General features: G+C 44.3%; 1 protein-coding gene across 1 annotated transcript in view; it reads left to right on the top strand.

Moving 5' to 3' along the window:
• The window catches only part of VPRBP (Vpr (HIV-1) binding protein), a 71,896-nt gene that overhangs the window by 25,223 nt on the left and 25,118 nt on the right, over window positions 1-21,555 (top strand). The window contains 12 exon segments of the mRNA XM_015424022.1: window positions 1,231-1,440; window positions 1,694-1,863; window positions 2,034-2,158; window positions 3,953-5,213; window positions 5,558-5,699; window positions 7,085-7,167; window positions 7,709-7,793; window positions 12,123-12,356; window positions 13,258-13,351; window positions 13,986-14,090; window positions 14,351-14,424; window positions 14,646-14,750. Coding sequence (XP_015279508.1) covers window positions 1,231-1,440; window positions 1,694-1,863; window positions 2,034-2,158; window positions 3,953-5,213; window positions 5,558-5,699; window positions 7,085-7,167; window positions 7,709-7,793; window positions 12,123-12,356; window positions 13,258-13,351; window positions 13,986-14,090; window positions 14,351-14,424; window positions 14,646-14,750 — 2,688 coding nt within the window.

The raw sequence follows: 21,555 nt of genomic DNA on the forward strand, positions 1-21,555 counted from the left end.
CTGCTTGTCTGCCATGTAATTTACGGTGCAAGCAAAAGAGAGCTGTAAATTGCATTACGTGGCTCTTACTGGCATCACTGCATTTCAGGGCACGTACAGTGCCATCTTCAGCAAAACTACCACCTTCTTCTTCCATCAAAGTCAGTGGACTTGAGATAATTCTGCTTTAAGGTGGCACATGCTCACCCTACTTACTGTTTACACTTCGTAGATGCTACATTTTAGAGGTATTTAATGAATTAGTAGAAGCTGGTGATGACGGCAGTCATAGCCTTTGCTATGATCGTGGTGTGTTTGAATAGCACTAAAGAGAGGATCTAGGACAGGGGTCCCCAGCATGGTGCCCGCCAACACCCTTCCTGGTGCCCGCCAACTATTTTTAGAAAGTGGGTGAGGTCTGATGGAGCTGTTGCCCAGCAGAGCTCTGACTGGACACTGGAAACCTGATTGGCTGACCAGATCAAAATAATGATGTTTCAGTGGCAGCTGCCACCACAGTGTTGGTTTTATTCTCTTTTGCCAGTGCATTTTTTAAATTACCTTTCTTTCCCCCCGTGCTTGGGCTTTCTCTCTGTGGTGGTTCTGCTTCCCGCAGCAGCCATGTTGTGTTTTGCTCCTCCTCCCGTGGCAGTCATCTTGTAGCTTTGCGCACAACCCTGTGTCAGAATTCCAAAGATGCCCAGAGGCTCAAAAAGGTTGGGGACCCCAATCTAGGACCTTTTTGGTAACAAGGTGAGCAGAGTCAATAAGACATCTTAACTTCCCTCAGTAATGGGACTAAAGAACATTGCCACACTGAATCTAGAGGTCAAAGCCAATTGCAGTGACATAATGCCCCTATCCCAGTTCTTTGACCTTTTCGCAGTTCATTTTTTCTGGGTGCAGACATAAGCACCGTGCAACCATTTTTGTGCGTGTGTGTGTGTTGCATTCTTGTGTTAAATGTTCTCTGATTGAATATGGATTCCTTCATTGTAAATAAATAAGCTGACTGTCTGGAAATAAGCCCTGGTTACTTTTGTGAGAGTTACCCGTGTCAGTTGCTTGCATGTTTGAATCTTCTCTGGCAGCACTGTTAACACAGCCCCTTGGTGTACCAGTTTTCTTTGTGTAGGAGGAAGGAAGCTCTTTTTTTCCTTTTATGAATAAAATAGGAAGGTGATGAGCTTTTATATTCCATATTTTTTGGAAACAGGATGATTAAAAAAGATGCTTATTTTTCCCTTTTAGATCAGCACGCTTGAGATCTTAAACCTAGAGGACCAGGGTGCACTGTTAAGTGATGATGAGATCTTTGCCAGCCGCCAGACCGGGAAACACACTTGCATGGCCATGCGCAGGTATTTTGAGGCGCACCTTGCTATCAAAGTAGAGCAGGTGAAACAGTCACTTCAGCGCACAGAGGGCGGCATTCTGGTCCATCCACAGCCTCTGTACAAGGTGAGTAGAGGTAGATGGACTGCTTGCTGTTGTTGTACGTGGGAATTTCACTGGTGTGCTTTTCATCAGTGTTATTAGATACAGAACTTCACAGATGGATTTTCATGCCTTGGTAGCTTCATGGATTAACTGTTGTCATGTGCTCTTTTTAAAATAAGTGTACAAGAGCTGTCTTTTGTGGAAATACTGATTGGAAAGTTTAAAAATGAAATATTCTAAGGAGCATAAGTATTATTACTTCTCCTCTTTGCAGGCTTGTTCTTACAATCATGAGCAGATTGTAGAAATGATGGAATTTCTAATAGAATATGGGCCTGCACAGCTGTATTGGGAGCCAGCAGAGGTCTTTCTCAAACTGTCTTGTGTGCAACTTATGCTGCAACTAATTTCAATAGCATGTGACTGGAAGACCTACTATGCCAGGTGAGCGCATGATGGAGTTTAACACACCCTTGTGTCTGGAACTGATGATTGCTCCAGGCAAGTGCCCAGCATGTGAGAAGGGTGCACTGCCTCCTAGCCAAAAACAACTGCAGGTATGGTGGCTTGCATAGTTAGTATTTGTCTGGTAATTTCATACTTTGCATTTCTAGGAATGATACAGTACGTTATGCTTTGGATGTCCTGGCCATCCTTACTGTGGTCCCAAAGATCCAGTTGCAGTTAGCAGAGTCTGTGGATGTGTTGGATGAGGCAGGATCTACTGTTTCCACTGTGGGTATGTACAGTTTGGCCTCTTCTTTGTTTAGGTTCCATCGTTCTATGAATTGCTTTGCTTGTTCCTGAAATCTTCAGTGTCAGGTTTCATAAATTGTTCAAGGAGGTGGATGCTGAATGATCTGTGGCAAGTTGTCATTGTAACAACTGGTGCATGACATTATCCATACAAGCACATGTAGAACTGTTCTTAGGCTTGAAAACCATAGTTTGAGTCCAGTGGCAACTTTAAGACCAACAAAGTTTTATTCAAGGTATGATCTTTTGTGTGCAAGCACACTTCATCAGATACAGTGAAACAGTATTTCCTCAACCATCACATATAGGAAGGGGGGGCTAGCTCCCAGGAAGGGCCAGCCAGAATCAAGATGCATAAGTGACTGAGCGTAATGGTTAAGGAAATTCTGTTTCACTGTATGTGAAGAAGTGTGCTTGTACACGAAAGCCAATACTGTGAATAAAACGTGAAGAAGTGTGCTTGTACACGAAAGCCAGTACTGTGAATAAAAGTTTGTTGGTCTTAGGGGTGCCACTGGACTCAAACTTTGTTCTACTGCTTCAGAACAACCAGACTACCCAGCTGAATCTGTTCTTAGGCTTGAATGGTATGATATTTTCACTTTTCCTTGATTTTATTATCCCCTGTTGGCGGCACCTTAGCATCACAGCTTACAGAGTTAGCTTTAGCTAGTTGCTGGGCTCCATCAGAACAAGGAATGCTGAGTATGGTGGGACAGAGAAGAGCATTGTTCTTACCTTCATGCTTGGTAGGGAACAGGTGATTTATGCACACCTGAGTGTTTCATTTGTCTGATTGTGTCTACTAGTGAGTTTAAGAATTAAGTGATGGAGGCCTCCCCCCCACCACCCAAAAAAACCATGGTGTGAATTCTAGAACTTCTTTTTAATCTGGGTCATTGTTAAGGTTGTGTGTGGTCCTCGTTGTTTAAGAGCAAGCACACTTTATCCATGCTTCTTTCTGTTTAATTTTTGCGGAAAACCCCACTTCTGTAGCGACAACAGATAAATTCCTCTTCTGGCCTACAAGACAGTGTGTGCTTCTAAATTGCTTGGCTGTAAACCAACAATGTAGAAGAAACTGTGTTTGACTTTCTGCTGGGTCTGAGCTCAGTACTGTGTGGGAGGGCAACAGGAACTGGTACTGTTAGATCAGATGTAGTTCTTGGTGGGCCTCTAGGCATCATTAAAGAGGGTTCTGAGAGAACAGGAATGAAGCTTTCAGGTTTATGTTCTTTTTGTGCAGTCAGTGGGCTAACTCTCATATTTAGAGTTGGCTGCTGCTTCCCCCTGTTCTGATGGTAATTAAAAAAAGAGGAGAGGTTATATGTGAGAGCTGTTAATGGTTTACCGTATTGTGAAGGAAAGACATCAGGAGAGAGAGAAGGTATGCTAGCATAGGAAATAATGACTTCAGGGGAGGGGCTGTGGCTCAGTGATAGAGCATCTGTTAGGCATGCAGAAGGTCTCAGATTAAATTCCTGGCAACTCCAGTTTAAAGGACCAGGCAGTAGGTGATGTGAAAGACCTCTGTGTGAGACCTTGGAGAGCTGCGGCCAGTCTGAGTAGACAGCAATAACTTTGATGGATCAGTGGGCTCATTCAGGGTAAGGCAGCTCCATGTGTACACCCTCCTATGTGATTTTCGTTATTCTGGTGTGAATGGATTAGTGTGAGATGGCAACATAGGGGAGCTGCAGCCGTGCTGTTTCTATAATGTCAAAACTGGCCCTGCCTCTTACATTAATTATTGTGGAAATGCTTCCTTTGTGATCAGGTATTAGCATCATCCTGGGAGTTGCCGAAGGTGAATTCTTCATCCATGATGCAGAAATCCAGAAGTCGGCCCTTCAGATCATCATTAACTGTGTGTGTGGCCCAGACAATCGCATCTCCAGCATCGGCAAGTTCATCTCCGGCACCCCTCGACGTAAGCTTCCCCAGGCACCCAGGAGTAGCGAGCACACGTTGGCCAAGATGTGGAATGTGGTGCAGTCCAACAACGGCATCAAAGTGCTGCTGTCGCTGCTGTCTGTAAAAATGCCCATTACGGACGCAGACCAGATACGAGCCCTGGCGTGCAAAGCCTTGGTCGGGCTGTCGCGTAGCAGCACGGTCCGGCAGATCATCAGCAAGCTGCCCCTCTTCAGCAGCTGCCAGATCCAGCAGCTGATGAAGGAACCTGTTCTTCAGGACAAGCGCAGCGAGCACGTCAAGTTCTGCAAGTACGCTGCTGAGCTGATAGAGCGCGTCTCAGGAAAACCCTTGCTGATCGGAACGGACGTCTCACTGGCTCGACTGCAGAAAGCAGACGTGGTGGCTCAGTCAAGGATTTCCTTCCCTGAGAAAGAGCTGCTCCTTCTGATCAGGAACCATCTCATCTCTAAAGGGCTGGGAGAAACTGCCACGGTCCTTACCAGGGAGGCAGACCTACCCATGACGGCAGCTTCTCATTCCTCCGCCTTCACCCCTGTGGCTGCCGCTGCTTCTCCCGTGCCTCTGCCTCGTACCCCTCGTATAGCAAATGGCATTTCAGCCCGGTTGACTAGCCATGCCTCGGTGGCTTCCAGTGCTGCCTCTGTCCATGCCCAGCCAAAGCAGGCTGCCCCCCAGAGCTCACTTGCCCTCCCGGGTCCATCTCATGCCAGCAACTCCCCTGTGATTGGCAGGATTAGCTTCATCCGGGAGAGGCCGTCTCCCTGCAATGGCAGGAAAATCAGAGTGTTGCGGCAAAAGTCAGACCATGGCGCCTACAGCCAGAGCCCAGCCATCAAAAAACAGTTGGACAGGCACCTCCCTTCCCCTCCCACGCTGGACAGCATAATCACAGAGTACCTTAGGGAGCAGCATGCTCGCTGCAAGAACCCTGTGGCTACTTGCCCCCCCTTTTCTCTCTTTACACCCCACCAGTGTCCAGAGCCAAAACAGAGGCGCCAAGCGCCAACTAACTTTACCTCACGTCTGACTCGCAGGGCAGCCTTTCCAAAGTATGGCGGGGTGGATGGTGGATGCTTTGATAGACACCTTATATTCAGCAGGTAAGGAAGATGTTTTCTGAATTCCTATGGTTCTTTTGACCAGCCCATCTAAAAACAAGTGCCCATGCGGATGTCGCAGTGTGAGTAGAACCTCTGGTTTCATGGTGACTTATTTGGAAGACTTTGGTGTACTGTTCTTCATCGTGCTCTACTGATAGCTACCTGCAGCAACTTCCATGTTTGGATCATTGTACAGAAACTTGTCTTCCTTTTAAGAAGAACGCTTCCATCCTAGCACACTTTCCGATGCAGTTTTCAAACTTCAAAGTTTGCTTGTCACTTACACGCCGTCCTCTTTCACTTTGAAGTTCACTTTCTTAATTGGTTGCTCTTTCGTTTCCCAGGTTCCGTCCAATTTCTGTGTTCCGGGAAGCCAATGAAGATGAAAGTGGCTTTACATGTTGTGCGTTCTCTGCCCGAGAGCGGTAGGAGGAGGCCAGTTACAGTTGCCACAACTCTGCCATCACTCACCTTGAGCCGTCCAGGGGAGGGAAAGTATCCTGAATATTAGTATGCTACTGTGGACTCTCGGTCCATTATAACCTTGTGGCTGTTGTGAATTATATGGGTTTTTCTTATTTTAGCTAAGAGGTTTGTGACCCCTTAAAAGACTGGTGAATTTATTGTGCATAAGTTTCTCTGAGCCAGAGCGCACTTCATTAGAAACTACCAGCTGAGCTCTGTGAGAAGTGCTACCTTTCCTGTAGCCAGGCTTCTTTATGTACCAGGCATGTTTTTGTTCTTTCCAATTTAGGATGCTTCTATGTCTGATTAAATAGTATAGTAGACTAGTCACTGTAAATAGTGGCCTTTGGCACAGGCTGTCTTCAGATCCCGTGGCAAACAGATACTCGTCGTGGGCATGAATACGACTTGTTGCCATGCTTGAACATTCCTTTCCCTCTCCCCCTCATGCACAGAGTGCAAATGAAGGCTTATGCATTTGGTAATCCTTTAATCAGTCTCCACTTTGCTATGATGGCTGATCTGACTGTAGGCACCTGGGTGAATTGCAGTTTTGTTTCCTCTCTACAAATCAAATTTTAAATCTTGTGTTTAAAATCCTGGTTTGTGAGGTAGGGGGGAAAAGTTTAATTTACCCAATTGTCTGTAGTCAGATATTGTGACAAACTGGAACTTGATGCAAGGCTTCCCAGATATGGAAACCACTGATTGCGCTCCATATGCAGGGGAAGGAGGGAGGCAAATGTGCAAGCATGTCATGAAATCTGAATGCAGCCATTGTTATCTTTCAGTTGCCCTAGATCTCCAGGTCTCCAGCTTAAGCATGTGGTGATATAATGCACAAAAGGAAAAAAGTGTTACTTGTCAAATCTTTTTCAGCTTTGTAGCTTAAGGGTAGCCTGAGGGAGTTGAATCACAACTATGTATAGAAACAAAATTATGTATATTTGGAAGGGTGTTGCTGTAGTGGGTATTCTGTATTGAAAGAGGGGAAAAGTGTGAAAGCCAACCCTAGTACTACTATTGTGTGGAAAAATATTTTCAAGTATTGGAGGAGAAGAAAAAGATCCCAGGTGTTGTTCACTTTAAGTGTTCCTTGGTCCAAATTAACGGGATCATCTTTGAAAGGTATCAAAATTCTATGTTTCATCACCCTTCTATGCCACTGTACATGATGATGAAACTTTACTGAAAAATTATTAATTGGTACTAATCATTTCATCCAACTATAGCTTATCATATAGTGGTGGTTTAGTTGGTAACTTGAAATATTGTTTGTCTTGTGGTGCTTTTAGCCAATTTCCCAAGCCGAAATGACAAGCAGAGAATCTGTCTGAAGACGAGCTGCATAGTGGTGTCCAGATAGCTAACAATAATACCCTTTGTCTGCTTTTTCAATCCCACAGGACGGCTCTTTATTGCTGACATCTGCAACATGGAGCCAGCCTCTGTCTGCATTGTGGGGAATGAAGTCTGTCTTTGATATCAAGTAAGTCTGCCTTTTAATTTATTCTCACTACCTTAAATGGACCAGAATGTGAAATAAGCAATCTTTTAAGAAGCTGTAATCTCATGAACTCGAGTGCATTGTAGAAATGGGTTAGATCTGAAGTAGAGCACTGCTCGTAAATCGGAAATTTTCCCTGCCTCCTGCAGCAGCTTTCCAAACGCTGCTCCCCAGTGTCAGTGGAATAGCTCAGGAATAGCTCTGGGCACTGGATGGCTGTCCGCAGTGGGAGAGTGGAATTGGTGAAAATCACACACTCTGTTCTGCTGGCAGAATCTGAAGTTTCGGTTCAACTCGGTGCTGTTCAAGTACATGACTGGCTGCTGATAAATATGTAGAAGATTGTCTTAGAGGGAGAAGCATTTATAAGTAGAAGGGAAATGACCACCTTCTGCTGGCTCAGTAACCAGCATTCATTACATGATGCACTGGTGCATTAAAAATTCTACAGAGAAGTGTGATAAATGGCCCTTGAGAAAAGGCTGTTTTGCTGCTTCATTTGACATTTGATTCTCCTGTGCAGGCACTCCTTCACAGATGACCATTATGTGGAATTCAGCAAGCATTCTCAGGACAGGGTCATTGGCACGAAGGGGGACATTGCCCATGTAAGTATCTCTTGTGGAATTGCTAAAGCCATGAAATATTCTTGATGAGGTACTGAAAGCAGCTTGCAAACTAGCACTGCATCTTATGAGCAACAGGGGCAAAACATGGTGTAAAAGGATGCGGTTCATACTGAAAGAACTGGAGGGATTGAAGCACTGGGCTGCCAGAGATTGAGAACTGGAGGGATTGAAGCACTGGGCTGTAAACAGTATACATTGCAAGGCCAACTGTGGATCCAAACAACAGTGAACAGAATGGATCTTTCCTGCTGCAGCCCTTTGCACCGTCAAAACTAACCACTCGAGAGTTGGGGGATGCTTGTAGAAGGCGAAGCATGAGCTGGCTCGTAATTAGAAGGAAAAAATGTGTGCTGATGGAGCAGCACTGTCTAGGCACTGGTGTTGCTTGAGGCAGCTGTCAGTGAGATCAAACATGAAAGCCAGGCAGCAGTGATAGTCTCTTCAACAGGATCAAAAGATGGAACAAGCTTTGTAGGACTGGACTACATAGTCTGATTTAATGCTGTGAATACTTAACAGGTTTCTCCTCAAGGTAATTATTCTTACCACTGAGCATTTACAGGATTGGATCAGATTTTTCTATGAACAGAGTGGCTTCACAGAGTGTTTTTACAGTGTTTTTACAGCCTTCCTGTTGCAGTTCCCTGCGCACCCCCAAAACTACTGATGGTGGTAGAACACTCGGGAGCAGTGTGGGGGCTACAGCAGGAAGGGAAGATTGGCAGAATCCCTCCTCCTCCATTCTTGCAAAAGTGAAGCAAGCCTTGGAAATGGAACAAAAGCTCATGTAGAAATGAGGAAACAATTCTACCATTTCCCCATAGGCTGTTCATGAGGGTCCCCCACTCCCGAGTGGATTTTTTAAGGCGTATGAGGGGCTGTACTGAGAAAGCAGCGGATTTCACTGTTTGTAGGAGAAATGGATCAGTGTCTAGCCTGACTGAATAATTCGTAAGAGGTGTTCTAGGCGTGGAACAGCAGTCACTGGGGGTGAGCGCACCCCCAAAACTACTGATGGTGGTACAACACTTGGGAGCAGTGTGGGGGCTACAGCAGGAAGTGAGGATTGGCAGAATCCCTTCTCCATTCTTGCAAAAGTGAAGCAAGCTTTGGAAATGGAACAAAAGCTCATGTAGAGATGAGGAAACAATTCTACCATTTCCCCATAGGGTCCCCCACTCCCGAGTGGATTTTTTAAGGCGTATGAGGGGCTGTACTGAGAAAGCAGCGGATTTCACTGTTTGTAGGAGAAATAGATCATTAAATGCTTCCCTACTGTCTGGGAATAATAAAGGTTTTTAAAGAGAGTGGAACAGCAGTCACTGGGGGTGGTGGTGGGGAGATATTTGTGAATTTCCTGCATTGTGCAGGGGGTTGGACTAGATGAGCCTGGAGGTCCCTTCCAACTCTTTGATTCTATGATTTTGTAGTATTTTCTGGGACGTTTCTTAGAACACATTCACCTGGCAATTAATAGTATTTTGGTTGTAGATCATTAAATGCTTCCTTATTGTCTGGGAATAATAAAAGATTTTTAAAGAGAATCTATAAAATGTATTCTCTTCGTAGTACCATGTTTTCCCGAAATTAAGACATCCCCCGAAAATAAGACCTACTTACAGTTTTGCCTCTCGCTGAAATATAAGGCATCCCCCGAAAATAAGACCTCCCCGATAATAAGGCCCCCCGGAGCAGACAGGAAGTGCGAGGTCTCTTTTAATCAGAGAGCCCGCGCTGCCACCAGGACAAGCTGCCGCCTGCTGCTCGCTCTGCCCTGACGGAGTGTACCGTATTCTTCTTAATAAGACATCCCCTGAAAATAAGACGTAGTGCATCTTTGGGAGCAAAAATTAATATAAGACACTGTCTTATTTTCGGGAAAACACGGTAGCTCTTTGATGTGGGATAAATGGTGATGAATCAGTACTTAGACTTTTTCACCAACTTAACATCAATTCCAAAGAGTTAGGGTCATTCTGAAGGTGGCAATCTCTGGCAGAATTAATGTCAACGGACTCTCTTCCTCTTAAAATGTAGAAATGTCATAAAGCATATAGTCAAATAGTTGACAATTTTCCTTGGCTTTTAATTCATTTCCATAGATATTTGCATTTAAACAAAGTACCTTTCTCTGTTGCCTTGCTGTTCCTTCTGTTAGCCTTCGAGGGAAATCTGATCTCCACTCATGATCTGCCCATTTGTGAGGCAACAAGCTAACAATGTTTATTCTTAGCTACCCCACAGGATCCAAAGGGAAATTGGCTTTTTAGGAATATGCATAAATGAAATGCATCTGAGAAAAGGCAAATCTTCAAAGTATGATAAATAGAACTGCTTCCTAGTTCTTCATGTGTCACGGCTCAGGTGGGGTGTCACCTGACGCTGCCACCACTCTGGTTCCAGGCTCCTCTGAGAAGGCCCAGAGCATAAACTTTTGGCCGAATAATAGGCGTGTGGACCAGGCAGAGTGAATAAATAAAATAGTTTATTGTATAGGAGGTCAAATAACAAGGTGCAAAAATACAACAGTAAGTGGGCGAAAAGAAAAGAAATCAAATGCCCTAACGCGTCTAAATATATACTGTCCCTAGCTCACTATTCCAAGTGACACTAGACTACTTACCCTTCCTTCAGGATGAGGGTCTCTTCCTTGCAGCAGCCTTCCTTCTGGCTCTGCCCTCTGGGAAATAGAACAGCTTTTCCTGCTGCTCCAGATCTTTTATTCCAAGCCCTCCTCTTTTCCTATTGGTCAATTTTGGCTCCAAAACCTCTCAGGGGCTTCTGGGAGTTGTAGGCCCAGCCTCACCTACGGCTAGCCAGGCTCCCTGTTGGGCTGCCAAGTGGGGGCGGGGGGCAGGGAAATCCCCGCTTTGGAGGCCCGATTTTCGCCGCGTGGAATCGGGCCCTGGGGGGAACTCCGCCCCCTGAAGCGCAGCGTGGCTGCGTCACCCGAGGTGACACAGCCACGTAGCTCACGTTTTCCCTCTGACGATCTGGGACACGCTCAAGTTTTCCCTCTGACGATCTGGGGCACGCCCTCAATGTGAGCGACGTAGCACGTCACTTCCTGTGACATGCTGGCGGCGCGCGTGTACAAATTGCGCGCACGCACCACCGAGGAGCTCCCAGAGCCCGGCAACGCTCCCCCACTGCCAAGGTAAGAAGACTTGGCAACCCTAGCTCCCTGGGCCTAGTAGGTCTCTGGTGGCACAGCCCAGATCATGAAAGCATGTATACGAAAATAGTAGTTAAAAGAAATGTGCCCATAAAAAGCTTTTAGTAACATGCGCCAGTAATGCTAACATTTCTTCTCATTTTGTCAGGCATTCTCCATTGTTTGTTACATAGAATCTTTTTGTAGCAGCCTCTTTACAATAATCCACAGGCCCTTAGCTCAGTCAAAACCCCTTTCTCTGGGTCCTGATTTGAGACATCCCCAGCACATTGAGCACACAGCACAGCAGATTATCTTGTGAATATGGGGAGTAGCTCGGGAAATTAGAAGCAGTAGTCTGATCAATGAGCAGCTGTGAGTTTGCTCCTTAGGCTGCGTTGCCCTAGAATGATCATGTACACATGTTAAAAGACTTCTGTTTCCCCGTGGTTCATTTGTAAAAGAGCCTTGTTGGTTACCTGCTACAAAGCTGGGAGATGTTGTGGTAAGTTTTCTGGGAGTGAAAGATATATATCAATTGCAAGTGCCGCTATTTAGCATCAGCCATGGGCTGAGCACTGTATGGAGTGTATAAGTGTCATGAGAGCAATTAGAGGTGTCATATAGGTGGTTTCAGTTGAGTTAGGAAATGAAGGGAGCTCTTTTAAACTGGTGAGGCTCCTTCAGTTTGCTTCTAGTGACTGTGACAGTAGGGCAGTCCAGAAAGAGTAAGTATTTGTCATTGTTTTTAACAATATATTCCTCATTGTAGCATTTTTTTAAAAAGGGAAGATGGAAGTAGTATAAACCACTTTTCTGTTCATAAGCTTCCAAATCAAGGGAAGCTATTCTGTAACCTCAGGGAGGAGTATTCAGTGACCACACTAGTAAAAGGACATTTCATATACCGTAGTAGTGTATAGGTAATTGTTTTCTACCGCAATAGCATCTATATTGATTTCTAGTTCTCCCACAGAACCTGACTTGTGAACTATTGAGCTTTTTTTGGAAGAATAATGAGCAACTAAGGGGAGATCATTGTCCACAAGGAAGGAGTTTATTTGGAAATGAGGGTGTATACTTGTTTCTCTTTGGATACTAACATCTTGCAGATCTTGAGTAATCTTTTTTTCTTCTTCTTTTTAATCTAAAAGATCTATGATATTCAGACTGGCAACAAGCTGTTGACTCTGTTTAACCCAGATCTTGCCAACAACTACAAGAAGAATTCTGCCACCTTCAACCCTACAGACGATCTTGTCTTAAACGATGGTGTCCTCTGGGATGTCCGCTCTGCACAGGCTATACATAAGTTTGACAAATTCAATATGACCATCAGTGGCGTATTCCATCCCAATGGTCTGGAAGTTATCGTCAACACAGAGATTGTATCTTTTCTTTTTTAACCTCAGCTGTGATCTGCACAGTTTAAAGAAGCTTGGCATGATAAGCAATTGATTTAATTGCAGCATTTGGTGTAACGTTCTTGTTCAGTCTGAAGAAATGTAGAGGTAGATTTCTCTAAGCTTGTGACATCAGCAGCAGTTTGAAGCGATAGATTCTTGGGCAGATGGCTCTGAGTTGGCATTGCCAAGGGCTACAGTGGAAGTGCCAGTCATGCCATAAAACCCAAGATGGTTCATCCATACAAGATAACTTTTAGCTTGGTTGGTTTGGGGCCCTTTGAATTTTGCCTTATTTGTGTAATGAGAAAGCGTACCTTGGCTATTTAATGACATGATGGGTGTTTAAATTGGCGAGGCTTCTTGCCGGTGGCTACTTCTCGATTTGGTTATAAAAACTATGGATAGTCTTAAAGCTGAATTTTTGATGTCATTGAGAAATTCTTTCCCCCCCTTTTTGTTATAAGACCCTTTAAACAACTTTGGCTCTCTTGTCCTATGATTAGAACGTATTATACAGATTGAGGAAACATACACAGACTTCTTGTCTAGTTATTTGTAAATGTCACATGTCCTCAGATGGACTCTTTTGCCTGACCCGAAATTGTGAGTGAGGTTGAGTCTCAAGGGAGAGAGCGCAATCTGGGAGGGAGGGCAAGAGGCCTTGTGCTGCCATTACCCTCACAGTCAGATGAGTTGTTGGGGATAGAGCAGTTTGGGACCTCAACGCAAATCCCTTTATATTAGTGGCATTCGCTGAATCCTTGTGCTGGATCCTAGCCTTGTTGCCACAGGCATATTCTGCAACGGCCAACAGTAATACACCGAGTCACCATTGCCAGAAATCATAGACTGTTCTGTTGATTTTCCATAACATACTCTCCAGTGGGACCTGCGAACTTTCCACTTGTTACACACAGTGCCAGCTTTGGATCAGTGTCGTGTAGTCTTCAACCACACAGGAACAGTAATGTATGGAGGTAAGATGCTGGTTAGCATGAATGATACATCGGTCATTCTTTGTGTTTGTATTTGTGTGGTGGAGAGCAAAACAATAACTTTCATCGCCAGGGATACTTGCTGGCTCAGCAAGGCACATGACATCTCCGTCAAGTGGGCTTAACATATGCAGAGAATTATTTCCTTTCTCTCTGCTACCTCACAGAAACACAAAAGAGCAGGGAAATGCCTGCTATGGGATGTTCATCCCCCCCCCCCACTCTGTTTCTACCATGATGTTCAGCTTCTTGTCCTAGAGTATTGGTGCTTCTCCGTTCCTCCCATTGCTCCTCTTTTTTCTGCCCTTTTGGCCCTTTCTGCAATTCTTCCTTTACTTTCTGAACAGTTTCCTTTGCCCTCAGTATTTTCTCCCCTCTCCTGAAATCAAAGATAACTGAGCAGAAAACTCCAAATTTCCAGACAAAATATATTACAATTTGTAAATGTCCTTGACAGAAATGCTTAACACTTTTGATAGTCTGAATTTGGTCTGCTGGTTGTCTTTGTCCCATTTTGTCCCGCTCTGGAGACAAATGTGTATTAAAAGTTAATCTGTTGGGGCTGTTTTAGAACAGAAACAGTTCTCTACTTACAAATCTTTTCTCCCTCAATCAGCAATGTTACAGGCCGATGATGAAGATGACCTGCTGGAAGAGAGGATGCGGAGTCCCTTTGGATCTTCTTTCAGAACATTCAATGCCACAGACTACAAACCAATTGGTAAAGACTGTTTATTGTGTCTGAAATGGTGTTTGGCAGGTATTTTTGTGTTTCAGTTTTCTTTGTGGACAAATTTTGTCTAGCTGTCTGAGGAAATGCCCACAGAGCTCATGAAAATTCTCATTCAAGGCTCCAGAGAAACTGGTTTCCTTGTGGACAGCCATTGTTCAGTGGGATTGGATTTGGTTTTTAGCAGTTGGCACAAAGGGTAGATTAAGGTGTATGGGGACTCCTGTTGATTCTGATGTGTTCTTTTCCAGCCACCATCGATGTAAAAAGGAACATCTTTGACCTGTGTACTGATTCAAAGGACTGTTACTTGGCAGTTATTGAGGTAAGTGTGATTCTTGAATAGCAAGAAATGTGTTAGCATTTGTTATGTGACCGTCCTTGCCAAGTTAAATGGAACAGTTGGATTAGTTGTAAAACTGATGTTCTGTATGTGTAACATGGATGGAGATTATTAGACAGGTGATGCAGCTGCATGTAAGTGTGCACAATATGTCTTGTTAAAAGATAATGCACTTACTTTTGGGGGTGGGATTCCTGTTTTAGAACCAAGGAAGTATGGATGCCATGAACATGGACACAGTTTGCAGGCTGTACGAGGTGGGAAGGCAGCGCTTGGCAGAAGATGAAGAGGATGAGGAAGAAGACCAGGTGAGAAGTGTAGTGTCATTGTGGCTCTCACAAGCTAACTTTTCAAGTGAACGTTTTGGAAAAGTGTTCTTATTCTTTCCTATTTTACTCTGTGTTTTAGGTTACAGTACATAGAAAAACTACACTGAATAGAGTTCTGGTGATACCTTTTACAGTATTGAAGTAGTTTCATATTTATTTAAAACGTTTTTATGTTGCCTTCTCCACCCAACTAAAGGTCCCTAGGTGGCAAACAATAAAAACATTAAAACAGGATTAAACACACACACACAACACCCCCCCTCCTATTAAAAACAGTTGGAACAAAATAAGTAACACATGAACGGGGGGAAGGGTCAGTGAAGATCAGTGAGGGAATGCTAGACAACCAGAAAAGTATTCACCTACTAGGGGAAAGACAACAATAGACAAATAGTCAGATGAATCTTGGTGGGGAGGGAATTCCATAATCTTGGTGCCACAATCAAGAATGCTGTTTCATTGGTTGCCAGCCATTTAGCCATAGATGACAGGGGCAGTGTGAGAGTAACGGTATGCATAATCTTATCTTTGTTTTTAACTACTTACCACGTTATTCTGTGGATATGTGGTTCATAGCACATCTGAACAGTCAATTTGAAGAGAAACAGAGGTAGAAATTAAGAAGTATGCATGGTCTTATCTTTGTTTTTAACTACTAACCACGTTATTCTGTGGATATGTGATCAAAGTGATTGGTTCATAGCACATCTGAACAGTCAGTTTGAAGAGAAACAGAGGTAGAAATTAAGATGTCTTGCAAGGATTCTTGGTTTCCATGGCAGTCATCTAGTGTCTATGGTCTACGCTTCTGGCGATGAACTATGAAATGAGTACACTTTATGGTGAAAGTTGTCATTGTGTATTGTGAAAAAGAATGCCTACCTATTTATGAATACTCTTCCTTTTGTTCTAGTGTCTGGGTGAGCACATTGTTTCACTGATGGGCTTGCTGTCATTTATTATCTAACCATTGGTTTCTGCTGTTACTGCCTATGGCTGCAGAAACTAATATGGCTGTTTACAGTACAGTTGCATGTCTGTATTTGGCTGCTTTTGAAGCTTGTGGTAGTCTTCAGATTTGTTTGCCAGGAGAAATGTTCTCTGCAGTCTAGATCTCAGGAGTTGAGATCCATAGGTCCAGAGTTGATTAGTTTATGCTTGTTTGTTTCAGGGTAGAAATACGACCAGTGGTCATGATGGAAAGTCAAAGCAGCTGTCAGGGCAAAAGACAATGAAAGAGGAGGGAATATTTTCTTGAACTTTGTTGCCTTTGAGTGCTTTTAAGAAACCTACCTCAGTAAAGAAGTGCTCTGTTTCATGGTTTTCAGAGGTATCTTGTAAGGTAGTTTGGGTGAAAGGTACATTTTCTATTGAGCAAAATGTCACTAATTTATTCACGTTATTAAGAGATTTTTAAAAAATCAAACCTTTGTTTTGCTCCTTGCTATCAACATGAAAGATATTTATGTGCTTACCGTTGCTCCTGTCCATCAAAAGCATATAAAGACTCACTTAAAATCTTTGCCTAGTCCACCTAAGGCCATCTTAAACATTTTGTCCCACACTGCAGAACCCTCCCTATAGGGTGCTCAAGTTTTGGTTTTGTAGTATGGTTAAGACAGAAGTATATGAGCTTTTCTCTATGTTCCTTGAAGTCTCTACATCACTCCCAGGCAGCTGTGCATGGAACAGAGAGAAACGGTCTGAGCCAGTGCTGAGGGAGCTGGCAATTCTAGTTGTGAATTCCTGAGCCATATCTCAGTAACTTCCTTAGTACTCTCACTGTTGCTTGCTGCAAGAGAAAATGGGCAAACAGGGGAGGTACACTGAGCAGTCAGACCTGGAAAAAACAGGGTTCTCATTTGCCTGGTTATATAGCTGCATTTGGATTTTTCCAACAGTATGGCTTGGATTGTAGATGAGTATGAATTTGGCAGAATTTGGCAGAATGAGTATGAATTTGGCAGAACTATTGTGTATGTATGATAGAACCAGTGAGGGATTCTTTTGCAAGCTGTTTTAGCTCTGCTAATGTATTGCTCTCTCTCTCCCCCACTGCTGTTGTGGAAATACTGTTTCTTTAGTAATTGTCTAGGTCAGGGGTGTTGAACTCATTTGTTACAAGGACTGGATCTGACATAAATGGGACTTTGTGGGGCCATGCATGTCATAAAATGTAATGCCAGGTTGCAGAGATATAAACTTTATAAAAGATACAAACACAACTAAAGACATCTTTTTTTTACTTAAAATACAAATATGCTTAAAACTCTTGCAATATTTTGTTTGTTTAACAGTCTTTGATAACTGACACCTCCCAAACCTTCCCCCCACCCAAAAAAAGATGCCTACCTAAAATGGAAAGGTGGGGGAATAGTGAAGTTTGGCAATGCAGTTTTTAAAATAAAACACAAGGATCACAGCAGAAACTAAAAATATAAACTAAAAATATAAAATGCTCTGAGCCCAGGAACATAAAATGGCTGGGCATTGCAAGCTCCCCCTCCCCCTTTTACTCAGAGTGGCAGTGACTCTCCAGTGTAATGCCCCCCTTTGGCTGTGGGTTCCCAGGTTAGAGTACTCACTCAGGCACCTGTTCTCAGGTCCATTCAGCAGAGACAAGCTGGCTTAAAACATCAACCCTGTATTTGCAAGGAGACAACTCCAGCAAGCAACAGCTTCAACTATGCAGACAATGGAAAATTAAACCTCTTGAGCTCCACTCCATTGAAATACATTGCAGCACAGACAAAGTTGCAAAGATAATACAGAATGGATTTCCCATTAAGGTCTTTGGGCCCAGATAGACTACCCTGGGACTGGAATGACAGCCACAGCGTGAAATGACAGTCCCTAGAAGTAGCAGAAGTGTTCTGCGATTGGAATTCCATTCCTAGAATGCTGCTGCTACTCCCAAGGGCTGTTATTCCACTCTGCGCCCTGTCATTCCAGTCCCAGAACACAGATTCGTTTGCTAGAGACCGTCATGCTACTCTGGGGGCTGTCATTCCAGTCAGAGCACTGTTTCTGTTGCTGGAAACAATCCCGGAGTAGTCTGTCCGGGTGCAGAGACCTTAATGGAAAAATCCATTCCATATTTTCTGTGTAACTTTGCAAGCCCCAAAGAGCTTCCTGCCGAAGCAGGCAGAGACAAAAGGGAGGGAGCTGGGAACTTTGGCAGCCTCAAGCTTTAAAGGGTGAGGGGGGGGGAGAGAAAAGAGCTGCGCGCCTGATTAAAGCCATGGGTGAGCTGCTTCCGGCTTGCGGGCCTTAAGTTTGACACCCTGGTCTAGGTGGCACCTTCTCCCTGACTTGTTTTGTGTTGTGGAGTTTAACTGGCAGTGAGCTAGAAGAGACAACACAAAACAGAAGAACGATAATAGTTTGGGACTGTGTTGTGTGTGCCAATTCTGCTTGCCCTAGGTTTGCCATTTGTATTAGCAGGGATGAGCAGTGGGCATCAATGCTTCTGTCACATGGAAAATCTTGTGCCTAGAAGCACCTTGAGTCTTCTCCCTGCGTTAGGCTTTGGTGAATGACTGGCTCTTTCTGTCCTATACACTCCTTGGCTGAAAAACCATAGTAGTGTTCTTTCTTGAAAAAACTCTGCTTAGATGTTAAACATAAGTTTTCCCAATCACAGTAGACTGTCTGCAGTAGTTGAGGTGACACAGCCAGGGCAATAGGTCAAGAAAGTTGTCAGATGCCTGACACGAGCCCTCTAACACCAGAAACCTGACTGTGGATAATGTTAGGAGTGCGAGGAGTTGGAGGAATGGGTGTTGACTGCCCAAACATTCTCTTGTTTCATGTGTCAGGTTTTCCACACTCCAGAGGGACCCCTGCCAATAAGAGCAATCATGTCTATCGGCCAGTTTTACTTATCTGCCAGGCTACTGGCAGATGATATACAAACAGGAGTGCTTTGTTTATGGGCAGTGGGATAAGGGAAGCAAGTCTTGGGCAGGACCACTGCTTTGCTGCATAACAGTGGAGAGGCTGAGACTCAAGCTGTGATGTGGAAGCAATAATCTCTGCTTTAGAAGTCCTCCTCCTTCAGCTCAAATGTGTGTGGGATAGCTGGGACAGCACACTTACTATAGATCACATGCCCCAGACCTAAGCCCTGGTACTAAACTGGTTTTTGAGGCTAGGCCCTGCACGTTTGGTTGCCATGCTGGCTAAAATGGGCAGTAGTTTCAAACTACTCTTGCCAGGAAAGCCCCGTTTCATCACATAAACGAAGTGGAAGGGCTTTCTGGCAGTCTGTATGTTTGGGCTTACCCTACTCTTGCCCAGAAGGCTATTATATGACGTGGCCATATTTCACTCATTTCTGGAGCTGGTAAGGGTTAAAAACAAATGAGCCCCGACTTCCCAGCCTTCCTTCCTTATGCAGCCGCAAGGCATTGTATAAAGAATGTTGATTGGCCCAACTTGTATTGCAGCTATTATTTAATAATATATGTAGAGAGCCAAATTATTTGCAAGCACAAATATTTGTGTCACTTAATATGGTTAACTGCAGGTGGATCTAGGTCGTCTTTTAGGACAGGCAATCGTCTTAAATGAAAGGCAGAGTCACAGATGACGAGCTTTTCTACCCCATCATCACTATAGCAGTGCAGTTGTTCAAGGAAGTGTTGTTAACCCATGGTTGTTATCAGTGAGGACAGTTACAACAGTGGGTTAGGGGTACTATGATGAGCTTTCATTGGGTCTCTTATACTTTAAATATGATGGACATGGACATTTTCCTCCACAGAGATGACCTGTTTTCTGAACAGTTCCGCTTCTTGAATGGTAATCTGTATGTAGCCTCTAAAAAGTGCCTGAAAAATCAATGCATTGTCCATATTATGTTAAAAATTTACACCCCATCCTTTGCCCTTCCATAAGGGGCCAACTAACATTAAACCTGTATACCATAACACATTTTAAAAATACTAAACAATTCATCCAGCCATTTTTACCGGAGGAAAACTCATTATGTTTAGCTGAGTTCTAGTCTTTCCCATTGGAGCATTTACTCTCTGTAGACGGTCATGCAAAGCAATTCACAGCTAAGCATTATGGACAGATTATTCATCTATACAATTGAGCTCTTTGCAGCTCACTTAGTATAGCTGGTATAGGTGAAATACACAGTTGAAAGTGTACAGATTCTCCCTGTAGCTTTGATATAAATCCATGCATAACACTTAGCATAAGGTGAAATTAATTGTTCGATCTCTTATTATATGTAGCAGTTTCCTAGTATTGACTTCTTAGCAGTGATTTTCATACAATTTTTACAATAAAAGCATAGTATTAAAATTTAGAGGAAATGCAATATGTGGCTATACACCAAACTCCGAATACTTGAAATACTGTTACAGGGTGTCATAGTTACTGTAGGTGCTTGTTTTAGCTGCTTAAAACTATAGAATGGCAATAACTGTCTTTTATTTCTTCGCTCTGATTTGACATGTATGACAAATTGTTTGCTGTGTTACGTGTATTCCGTCTATCCATGTCTTCTGGGTCTACACAGAAACCTATGGTAAGAACCTTGCCTTTTGTGAGCTAATATGTCTAGTCAGAGTTTGGTATTATGAGCTGGATGACCCTTGAGGAGCTTGCAAATGCTTGGAGGTAAAAACAGGCATAACTGTGTCCACTTATGCTGGAGTCTGTGGGTGGGATCCAAACCAATGGAGTTGCATTCATAGAACAGAGCTTCCTACCTCCCTACTGTGGCCCACTGTGCCATCATCAGCTAGCAGTTTGTGAGGACCTGTGGACAATGGTGCCGGATGCTGCTGATGGGGGGGAGAAATTACAGATCACCCCATGTGATCAGAAGGGCGTTCAGCTTGCTCACGGGTATTAGATCCTGTCCTGCTTCGTGCTTTTAAGGGTGAAAGAGGGGAATGAGCACTAATTTGGTTTGGGAGTAAGAATGGATTGAGGGTAAAGTTTGGACAAGAAATATATAGAAAGGAAGGTAAAAAGCAGGCCTCGGCTCGGGCCGGAGCGCGCCGGTACGTCGCTCTTCTCTGCCTGGCCGAGGCTGTTCTTGGCGGCAGCTGCGATGCCCGTGGGGGAGGGGCAAAACATTCTCCTACCTCCCTGAACCCCAGGGTGGTGGCCTTGGATGCATAGGGGGAAATTCTACCTCTCCCGAGATGTCATTCTGGCTCTCCTAGCTGTCCTTAGGGGCTCTTTAAAAAGTTATGGCTGCCGCCGCCACTTTCGGCGGCAGCTGCAACCAGCGCGGCGGGGTCTGCTGAGCTGCCCTCCCCGCCTTTTTCAGGCTCCGCGCTGGAGTGCCAGGCCTGAAAAACGGCCTGCAGAGCCACCCCACCGCCCTCCCCTCCTTTTTCAGGCTCTGCGCTGGAACGCCGGCCCAGAAAAAGGGCGAGCAAAATGTCAATTTGGGCCCCATTATATCCTTTGGGCCATTGAAGTCAATGGCGAAAACATAGGGTATATTCTGGGGGCTGGAGGGGAGGGGGTTTGAGGGAGCGGCTCCAAACTCGCAGGGTAGCTGCTGGAGCCTCTCCCCAAGGTACCAATCAAGTTTGAAGAACATTGGACCAGGGGGTCCAATTCTACGGGCCCCCAAACAGGTTTTTCCCACCATAGAGAACAATGGAGGGGATGGGGGCAACCTGTTTTGGGGCCCGTAGAATTGTACCCCTAGTTCAATGTTCCTGAAACATGGCAGGTATCTTGGGGAGAGGCTCCAGCAGCTACCCTGCGATTTTGGAGCCTCTCGCTCAAATCCCCTATACCCTATGTT

Source organism: Gekko japonicus, unplaced genomic scaffold (assembly GCF_001447785.1).
Source record: "Gekko japonicus isolate JY-2015 unplaced genomic scaffold, Gekko_japonicus_V1.1 scaffold477, whole genome shotgun sequence".
In the NCBI taxonomy this organism is placed as follows: Eukaryota; Metazoa; Chordata; class Lepidosauria; order Squamata; family Gekkonidae; genus Gekko; species Gekko japonicus.